The 11,281-nt window shown below is 37.4% G+C and overlaps 1 protein-coding gene across 17 annotated transcripts in view; it reads left to right on the forward strand.

Moving 5' to 3' along the window:
- msi2b (musashi RNA-binding protein 2b) overlaps positions 1-7,649 on the forward strand; it is a 225,047-nt gene extending 217,398 nt beyond the window's left edge. For 13 of the 17 annotated variants that reach the window (XM_042063254.1, XM_042063253.1, XM_042063262.1 and 10 more), the window contains one exon: positions 2,230-7,649. Coding sequence is in view for 10 of the 17 variants with exons in the window: in XM_042063260.1 (XP_041919194.1) it covers positions 2,230-2,294 (65 nt within the window). In the remaining 7 variants the exon portion in view is untranslated. The remainder of the gene's footprint in view (positions 1-2,229) is intronic. The other 4 variants (XM_042063255.1, XM_042063256.1, XM_042063263.1 and 1 more) reach the window with 1 other exon arrangement.
- Positions 7,650-11,281: the final 3,632 nt, after the last annotated feature.

Below are 11,281 nucleotides of genomic sequence, written 5' to 3' on the forward strand. Positions count from 1 at the left end.
TCATGTAATACTTGTGTTTACTATTATTATTATTATCATTATTATTTGTTCGTCATTCCTTTATGACATGGTAGTACTCTTCCATGCTGCCTGCCCAGCCTTTTGCCCCGTGCTTTTCTTGCTTTTGAAATAGTACATGTGTAGTATTCCAACCTTTCACAACTGTTGAAGAAAAATGACAAAAAACGTTGTCTTTTACCGGGTGTCATTGGCAAACAACCAAAGACAAGATTGTATTTTGGACATGAGGCACATTTGAGTCTAGTATTGTCTGTTGCCTGTATGAAACCCCTTAAAAGAGAGGCACACTTGTCTTTTTTGTCATTTTTCATTCTGTGAATAAAAACTGTGATAAATGCTCTTCATTAATCCCTTACTTGACCTCAGCCTACTCCAGATGTGACTGCATCTGCATTCTCCCATTTGTCTTTGGCATGTTTATTATTCAATATTGACTTGGTTCACTCAAACTGTTCCGTTGCTTTTGGGTTTTTTAATCTAGTGAAGACGGAAACTGCACAACTGTATAATGAATTAGTTGATGGGATATTTTCTTAAGCACTGTGAAGTCTCTATTTAGTGCATTAGCTGTTGACCCTTTCCGGTGTTGTTATTAAAGTGTGAAGTTTTGATTGGTGCTTGAGAGAAGGTGTTCCAGGATATGACTTTTCATGTTGAAATCTCCATGCCTGTCCAGATTTGTGCATTTTTGCAGCTTGCTGTTTTGTGCCATGATGACTTTCTAGTGAAGTGGAGGTCAGAGTTATAAATTCTCTCAGCCCATTTAGCAGAGCCAGTGTGAATCCCACAAGGTTGCTGTCCTCAAACCCTTCAGTGGACCTGCTCCAGTCCCGCTCTTGTAATCCCACTCCAAAACACAACTTCTTCTCTTTCTTCTCTATTTGATCTCTCTCTCTCTCTCTCTCTCTCTCAACTTGTCTCTGTTGGTATTTATTTCCTCTTTCTGTCCTGGCACTGCATCCACACACGTGCACAGACTCTTGTGCATGTGTGCTGTGTATGGTAGTGCTCGAGGTCTGGATCATGGTATGAGTGAGAGGATGCTGTGTTTACCGCAGGCCACTGGACTCGTTATTTCTCTTCAGTGTCGGCACTCTGGAGTCAGAAGGATCCGTCTCTCTCTCTCTATCTCTCTCTCTCTCTCTCTCTGTCTGTCTCTCTCTTTCTCTCTCTTCCTGTGTCCTGGCTAGTGGTTTTGGCATTGGGTCTCCTGTGCTTTGACGTCTGATTTGATCAAGTGTATGGCTTACTTACCGTAGATAACTCCTGGCAGAGTTTGCAGTGGGAGCAAAGTGGTTGATCCATGTCCTGTGGAATTATAGCATTACAGTATTATTTTGTGGTGAAAAAAGAAAGGAATATAGATTGACTTATAAAGTGGGACAGGTAATAGAATCCAAATAGTTTGACAGACAGAAGTATTTGTTGTGTAACTAGTTAGTTGTTTTAGTATCCAACTGTGAATGAAATGTCATTCATTTTTTGAGAGAAAGCAACAATATGGTGCAGTTTCTGTCAACCAGTCCCTTCAGGCTTTGATTATCTTGGCAGAGTCAATACACGTTATAGGGAATGGGCTGTTTTTATTTACTTTATTAATTATTTGATTTTGTCAGATGTTGCCTGTGCATGCTATGAATGACTAACATACAAAAAGTGTCATTCTCTCTGTAGAACTGTAGAAGAGTGCTATGGTAGCCATAAATGGACATGCATTGTGCCTAGACCGCTGATTCACATGTACAAAATACATTATAGCTATTAATCCATATCTGTGTGGATCTGGGTGAATAAGATATGGATTTCTCTGGAGGCAGCAATTGGCATAATGCTGTGTTGATTTGACAAGCCTCAGCTAATTTCAATGACAAAAACTCGATTTTGGCTGCTGCCGTTACACTGAATCAAAGTCTACAGCTAACAAATGTCTATACAACTGTGTTAGCGAGAGCTCGGGCACAATGCTGTTGTGTTGCCATGGCATAGAACACACTTGGGTTAGCTTGACCTGCTTTCTGATCCTATGCCGAGTCGTCTGGAGGGCCGTGCGGATGTAGTTTGTGTATTACGGGGCCGTTTCATTGGTTTCCATTGGCTCCAGTGCTCCAGGCGAACTCAGTCAAGGGCAGAGAAGTGTGTCTGTAGCCCATGTGTGCAGGGGAGCTGTGTGTGAGATGGCTGCTGACAGATCTGTGTGTTTGATTCCAGCAGAGTTTGTCAGGAGGCCCGGGGAAGACAGGGCGGAGTTTCTAGTGGGTTCTGTGTACAGGTAATTCAGTGAAGAAAAAAAAATGACAACCACCACAACATCAAGCACTACATGGCGACTCACGACAACGCAAGAAAAGACTGTGGAGATGGCACCACCTGAAGAACAAAAGAAATCAAAATATATGAGTGAGAAAATTGTTAAATCATCTCAAGAATGACAAATGGTGATGATAGAAAATCTGCTGTACTATATCTAAACCTGGCATTGGAGTCCTTTGTTATCCTTCTTTATATCCTTATCTTAGCAACAGTACTTTAGAATTATGGCAATTTCCCTCTTTATGTGTTTTCCTTTCAGATTAGTTGACTTGGTTGGTTTCCTTATTGTCTTCTATGATATAGTCTTTTAAATATTCAATGTCAAATTTAATCTAAAGTTTTCATTTGTTAGGGTTTATTTTGAACATTTATATGTAAACTGGCTCATTTCTTCTTTTCAGTTTTCTTTTCTTTTGAGGTTAGAGTTGGTGCAATGGATGTTTATTTTCACTGTTAGTATCAATCCTCAACTGTCAAATCGTCAGGTGTCATTTTGCACATGCAAGAGCTGATTGACATAGAAAGGGTTGAAAGAGAAGGAAAATGTTTTTAATCCAACCTTAAGAAAGTGAGTGTGTAACTAACTAATAAATCTTAGTAGCTCTGTTTTTGTTCCTTGTAACGTCTCGTTAACCATAATTACCTATTTTGGGCAATAAGAGGACTATAATATTTTCACAGTCCTTTTTTTTATAAGTGTCTCTTTTTGTTGTCAGGACAAAAAAGAAAGGCTTTTTGCTTTTAATACTTTGTGAATTCAGATTTTAAAAAAGAAATATGTAATATGTAAATATTATTCCAGTCACTACATTTAACCATTTGAGAAAGAAATATTTTTGTGATGGTTTGTCTGTCCTGAAGGCTGTTACTGTACGAGAGCTCGAAGATAAAGTTAAAAGCAAAGACTTTAAAAGCTCTAAGCAGTACAAGAAAAAAAAAAATAAAACATTTGTAGCACAAATGCCGTTACTACCCCACTGAGGACAAGTTCCTATCAAGAAAAAAAGTACTGTTGGCTTGCTCTGTAAATACTTTTGGCATTATAACTGTGTTCGTGTCATACCAGCATATTGACTAGATAGTGACTTCAAATGTACACAGCTTAAATAGAATTGTAATAAAACGTAAAGAAAGGGTTGTTCCACAGCACCTTCCTGAGATCAGGCCTGGTTAATTGTCTTTCATGGTTGATTAACAATAATTTAAAATAAAAAAAATCAGCAAAGAAGAAATTAAGAGGAAATCCAAAGCACACATTTTACTCTTAACAGTTTCAAAGAGGAGAAAAAAAGATGTATATGTGGTTTTAAACATTTCATTATAATTACACTGATTGGTGTTTTTATTTTTTAATTTTCCCTTTGATCTAGTTTGTTTTTAGTTTGATGTGTTCCCTAGAAGTCTAAATGTCTTTTTATTCAATGTAACAAAAGGCAATATTTCAATAGTTTGAGATTTGAAAGAAATGGCTTCTGAGTTATTTTGAATGAATAAGGAAAACCAACGTTTTATACCATTACCTCAGTCCTGTGAGTTTTATTTTAGAAGAGATGTCAAAATAATTTATTTTAGGCATAAAGAAAAGAAACATTTGAAAATAATGAATGGATTGTTTTGAGATGAAATCATTGCACTGTGACTTGTAGGAAACAATTTACCATTCTCTATTTGCACATGAAAAGTGACGGCTATTTAAAATGGTCTCCACCTGGGGATTTATATGAAGGCTTGAGTCAGAGAGGCATGTTAATGTCGCTTGTTTTGCATCATTTACAAGCTACCACCTACAGTGAGCCCAGAGTGGCCTCGGCTGTTGGACACAGGAGTACTGTTTTGGAATCACTGTCCAGTAGGGTGTAATTAAGTTATTACTAGCCATCGTTTGATGTCACAAACCAATCCATATATTACAAGAGTTTTAAATGCAGCCTGCAGAAACACTGAAATAATTCTAGCTGCTATACACACGTTTCCTCTACATGTAGGGACTGGATTTGCTCAAGCAAAGAGAAATGGCATTTACAAATATGCTTTAAGATGAAATAAAAAAAGAGTTGAGTGATATTTAAAGGAATGAATCGATTGATGTATATGCTGATGTTTATCTTCTCTGAAAGTATATGTTTTTATCTTGTTTTATGTTATTTTATGTCATTGATTTCTGATACATCATTTGACTGAACAACCAGGTGAAGTAGAATGCTGGATTCTTTTTAGACACCATGGAGAAAATTGATTGATTAACAATGGTAGACACTTCACAAATCGATCTGTGCTTATGGTTCACTCTTTAAAAATGTATTTAAAAATGAGAATGATGATATAATCCCTCGAATCATTTTATTTGAATGATACTGAATTTGGGAATTTTTTAAATCAATTTGTTGTGGTTGTTAATGATACTACTACTAATAATTATGATACAGATTATGATATAATTCTGTGCTGTACTATTATCATTTTACTCTCTCTCTGTCTCCATTCCCTGTCACCACATACAATCTTATGTTGGTCATTGTATCTCAGTAGTGTATTTAAAAAAAAACAACAAACAAAAAAATGTGACAGTGATGTCTATGATGCCAGTGTAGTGGTCAACCCCCTTTGTTGTTCTCACCCTTTACCCTTCTTTTTCCTTCCCTTTCTCTCATTCATATTTTGTCTCTGCTCTCTCGCTCTCTCTCTCTCTCTCTATAATGTTTGTCTCCCGCTCTCCTAGTGAGTAGTTGTAGATGTTATGTAATTAACACTTGAGATATAGATGTAGTATAGTAGATTTAGGACCAGTGAGGATAGAACTTCCTCTTACTGATTATTAGTTCAACAACAAAAAAAAAATCAAATGCTAATGGTTATTTTCATAGCATTATTTAGTTTTTTGTGTTCATCATTTTTTTCTGTGTTTTCGCTAATCTCACATGGTTTCAACTAACCAAAGCTCTCACCGATTGAAAATCTACAAAATAAGAAATTTCTGTAAGAACAGAATTGTAAACAAGACATCAATTGGATTCCCGCCCTTGAATGTTTAAAGAGGGGTGTGCCATACTACCTTAAATGCTAATGCTAGATATGCAAAACTGTTTTATTTTTTATCATTTTTTAAGAGGGACACAAGCTATAATTAGTGGAGGATTTTATTACATGAGCGAAAAAATAAAACATATTTTTCTAGAAAGTTCTAACAGAATAATGATAATAATGATAGCATAATAACTATAAATATCAATGAAACTCTACTGGGTTTTGATGTTTGTACTCTTACATTTTTTTCCCAATTGCCCATGGCGCTACTATTTTGGATACTGGTTTTGTTTTCTTCTTTTTTTTAACAAGTCTGCCTGGACAGATCTGTAGTTTAGTTTCCACTCATCTGAAATATTATTTTTGTACTCCAAGGACATGGAAACCAGCTCTTTGTCTTAATCAATGAACTAGCCCATATCCATTCAAATTTAGAATTAGCTATCAGGCCATTTGCCATCTCACGAGGATCTAGATGTCATCCACCTATGGCTAGACATTTATGTAGGTACGCACTCTAACACATGCAAACATTCAGATACATAGAAGCATCTGCACATATGAGCATGTAAGCAAGCACATTCATTGATTGTGCAAAGATGTTGGCCGAATTTTGGCTAGCACAGCATTTCATCACTCACTCTGCTGTGCATATTTAACTGAATGCCTTGGCTGGTGTGGAGTAAGAATTTGACTACCATTCTGAAGCCAGATGCAGTATGTCGTTTTTGTTAAAATGGAGTAGACTGGTTGTCCTGAGAAAGTGTGTTGTTGTTATTATTATTATTATTATTATTATTATTATTATTATTATTATTCAGGTGTCTTTTACCCTTATGGGTCTTTACTACCAATTTGCTGAATTCAGTTTAGCAATTGATGCTTAATGGCTATACTGTGTCCTCTAAATTGTTATGGCTAGATTGCGTTGCAAGATAATTGGTATAGTTATCAGTGCACCCTTTGCCATTTACTGTACTGTGCTGTATTGAAATAAGATATTTAAAGTGAATGTCTTGCTCTAGTCTTTGATTAACAGAAAGGCTGGTGACCATTTTAAATAGTCTACACCCTCCCGTTAGTTTCCTTCTCTTGTTTTGTTTCTGATTTGATCTCGTAGCTTGGACTTTAAGGTAGCATGGCTCTGTTGCTGTACTTTTGTTTCTCATTGACAGCAGTTTACAGCTGATGAATGTTACACATCTTGCTAGACTAGTTAATTCATTGGAAAAAAATGTTGGTTTAAAAAAAATATGAAAAAGAAAAAAAAATTGACCTGGAAGGTGTTGTGGGTGCGATTTGGAGTGTACTACCGTATCCATTTAAACTTGAATCTTGAGGCAAGTGCTAAGCAATGGTCAAACATTCACCCCGTCATCTTTATAACACAACTCTACATGCACACACACTGTAATTACACTTGTATATATTTGTATACAAATACAGGATATATATATGTATAGTGTATATATATATATATCTTTGTTAAATTGTTTAAGCTGCCTCATAGACTATGACTCTTTGTTATCTTTTTTCTAGCTTAAAATGAAGTCCTTGTCACCTACAGTACTTTAAACATAGTAGTCAACACTGTTTGCTGTCAGTAGCTGTTCAAAACATTTGCTACAGAGTTGCTGTGGAGTCAGTTTGTAAGAGACTTGTGTTTGTAACCAGAATATTATTGGAACACCTGTATCATAGGAAATGTAAAGTTGTAGTTTAGGCGCAGTACGCATTACATGACATGAATGTGGGTCACTACTGGTTGCTGACTTGTGAAGATGGTCTTACCATGTTGGGGGTCTGAGCACAGTGGAACAAGCCAGAAGCCAAGACATGTTATTCTGAGGGGTTTGTAGGAGTGGGGATTCTACCATTTCCCAGCCTCATGTCTCCTTAAGTGATGAATTGTTTCCATACATTCAACTGTCGGTTGTTTCACTTCACTTACTGCCTTGCCCATTCCTTAACACTTGCCCATGTTTTAACGTTAATGGACTTTCTAAACACGCGAGAAACTGACTGAATGGACAGGCGTCTGAGAGCATCTTTCAGGTCTTCTTGTATGGCTTGCTCAAGCCCTGTTGTAAAATAAAAACTCAAAAAATGGATGGGGCTCTCTCACATCTCAGATGTGGAAAGTATACTTTTATATTTGTATTTTCAAATAATAATAATAATAATGATAATAAAAAATGTTTGTGAAAGGTTTCCATCCTCTACTGTGGTCCAGAAATCAATGTGTTTGTCTGGAAAAAAATAATAAAAAAATAAATAAATACTGTTTTCAACCATTTCACTCATGGTTTTAATTTTTCACTCCAATACTTGTTTTAATCTGGTGTGTGATTAATACTCCTTTGAATATATCCTGGAAAAGAATGTATGCCAGAAGATGCACAATATTAAAATGCACAAAGCTGATTATATAGCTGAAGACTTGTGTAAGTTTGTTTTGTGTTTTCAAAATACTGAGTTGCAGAACATTTTTCTGTCACTGAAACTGCAGGTCCTCTTGAGCACTGACACTGACACAAAAGTAAATGAATACTAACATGATTTCCAAGTTCAATTTTAAAGTAATCATTATAGTAATAGGCAATGTTATACTATTGTATATTTGAAGCTAATAAAGGTATTGATCAGCACATGTGAGAACCATATAACATCTTAGATACCTAGACATCTAGACCTAGACATTGGGGCAGCTGTGGCCTACTGGTTAGCACTTCGGACTTGTGACCGGAGGGTTGCCAGTTCGAACCCCCACCAGTAGAAAGCGGCTGAAGTGCCCTTGAGCAAGGCATCTAACCCCTCACTGCTCCCCGAGCGCCGCTGTTGTTGCAGGCAGCTCACCGCGCCGGGATTAGTGTGTGCTTCACCTCACTGTGTGCTGAGTGTGTTTCACTAATTCACGGATTGGGATAAATGCAGAGACCAAATTTCCCTCAAGGGATCAAAAGAGTATGTATACTTACAGTATATATATCTTTCTTCTCAACAAAGGTCGTTGTTACAAAATTCTCTGTAGTCAATGTAATTAGATTAGATTTTAGATTCAACTTTTTTGTCATTGTGCAAAGTACAAGTATAAAGACAACGAAATGCAGTTTGTGTCTAACCAGAAGTGCAAAAAAGCAGAAAAGAGTAATGTGATATAAAAAGTATAGACAGTACAATATATATACAGTGCAGTGTAGACAGTAGTATACAGTTGGTTTACAGTAATATAAATTAAATATAAATATGTGCAGTGCCTTAGCAGTAACCTTATAAGAGCAGAACAAATAGGCCTATAGCTATGTAGTATGAACAATGTATGAACAACATGTACAGATATCTGCAGTGTAGTAGCAGAAACATTATACTCTAAGAGTAATAAGAAAAATATAGATATGCAACAATATATTAAGAGAAAAACTGAATAAATATGGATATTTTAATAATATTGATAAGAGCAGTGATGGCTATGTATAATTGTAATTACAGTATGTACATTTATAAATAAATAGAACACTATGGGTGGGATAGGGTAGTGCCTATTCTGTCAGTGCACCACAATGTTAGGTGCTGGACCTCCTTCTTGTAGGCCATCTCATCGTTGTTGATGATGAGAGCAATCACCGTATGTCGTCTGCAAACTGGACAATGGTGTTAGAGCCATGTACTGTACAAGTGTGCAGTCGTAAATGGTACGCCGGTGTTTAGGCTGATGGTTGAGGAGGTGTGGTTATCTAACCTAACAGACTGAGGGCTCTATCATGCACCCGGCGCAAGCTGGCGCAAAGCGCAACACAAAGCTTATTCTTATCTAACACCCAGTCAGTGGCGGATTTTGCGCCATGCGCTCCATTTTTATTAAACCTTGCACCCAGGGGTGTGGCAGAAGGTGTGGTCTGGTGCATGATCCAAAAATCGCTATCTTACACCCTCTAAAAATCATTACGCCACTGACTAGAGAAACCTTGTCAGAAATTCGTGGCAATTTGTTTCTATGTTATTTTAAGAGCGCATTAACAGTGATATGGGCGGGTGCACAACGCACCCTGCTTCTCTCATCCACAGGAACACACACCAGCGCACATCCATGCAAAACATTACAAATTACATGATTACAATGGGAAACATTATAATAAAGATATTACGAAATACATCTCACAATTAGTAGTTATTCACCATCATTGGAAGAACATTTGGGTTTCTGAAAATGCGTGTCAGATGTTTGGAGTCAGGTGGCACATTACAGTTCAGTCTTCAGAAAGTTGTAGCATTCTTTGTGGCATGTTGTGTGTTAATAATAATAATAATAAATTAGTTTTATATAGCGCCTTTCTAGAAGCTCAAGGTCGCTTTACAAGAAGGGGTGGTAGTAAGTGTGTGTGTGTGCGCACAGGAGCACTGGGTGGAATGGTGAGGGGGATTAGAGGCCGAAGGCCTCAGTGAAGAGATTTTACGTTGGCAAACGTTTGATTTACTGTACCAACTAGCTCCATTGGTGGGAAAACGCATGGGACTCGCACGGTCCTATTGCGTGCAGAGGGAATTTTAAAGACAACCATTTATCCCACCCCTCGGACTGAGCACTGCTAATGGTGAGTTCCCAGAACCTACATCAGTGGTCCCCAAACTTTTTCTTCATAGGGCCAGCTCAGAGACTCGGAGTATCAGTAACCATAAATAGCTTAGTGCTGTGAACAACTACCTTAGTTGAATATTCCATTACATTTAATCTATAGGCTATTGCAATTTAATACCATTGTTAGCTGTGTTTATATTGTCATCATGCCATATCAGTGTAAAATGTAGCTCAAATGAAATAATACTAATAAAAAGACTTTAGCATTCCCAAAAGTATTAGCAGGGAGTCCCAAAAGTATATTTTAGACTCTGAACTGCATACACAGTTCACGTTGTGAACAAGCAATATCCTACAAATAATTTAAAGTTCTCAAACTATGAGAGTTTTATGAAGTGGTGGCAGAAACATCTGAAATGACCACCATTCTAACTTTCACTCACCTGATGAGAACTTTGTGAACTCTGTATGAACATTAAGAACGATTAATATAAATATATAAATATAAATAATTATACCAGAAAGTTCCAGAAATATGACTTGAATAGAAGTTAGTTAGTTATTAACAATTAATTGATAAACTTTTAGAATACTTTGAGCACTGATGCAGTCAGCATAGGCCTCTTACATTGTTTGCAGGTAGGCCTACTATTATATACATTTCATTCCGTTTTCGATGGCAAACGCGAAACAACGCCAAAACAACCACCAGTGGACAAAAAGAGCATTACATGTGTACTGTTAAGACTCGCCATAGAGAATGAATGGGGGAAATTGCGGAGGTTATAGTTTGACGATGTCGTACTCCCGTGCGGGCCGGATGCTATACCACAGACATGTTTTGGGGGTCCGGCCCGACTGCCCTACATCTTGATGTGCGTCTGGCTCGTCAGGCTAGCCCAGTCCCCCTCCCCTCTCCAAAAGCTGTTTTCGGTTCACACAAGCTTTTGCTTTCCCTGTCTCCTGACATCATTGTTTACATTTACGGTATTGTGTAGCTGTTCTGGTGATGCCAGAACATGAGGACACGCTCGCCACGACCTGCTCCCATGCCTGCTTCACCTCAGGGTGGTTGTGTTCTCGCATCCCTGTAAAAAGTGTGCTCACGGGCCTTCTAGCTGAGTTTACAGCTAGTCACGATAGACTCAGTGTGTATGAACTCGTGGTCATAATGAAAACATTAATAAACGTTCTCTAAGTTGCTAGAATTGCACCAAAATCTTAACAATACATGTAAAGTAACATGATACAGGTGGTATATCAAAGTTTTCAACTTAAACAGCATTTTACAGTTACAAAATTAAAACAAAGTGGGGAGAGCTTTATACAGTGCACCTACGCAATGCAAAG

Source organism: Alosa sapidissima, chromosome 15 (assembly GCF_018492685.1).
Source record: "Alosa sapidissima isolate fAloSap1 chromosome 15, fAloSap1.pri, whole genome shotgun sequence".
NCBI classification, from domain to species: domain Eukaryota; kingdom Metazoa; phylum Chordata; class Actinopteri; order Clupeiformes; family Clupeidae; genus Alosa; species Alosa sapidissima.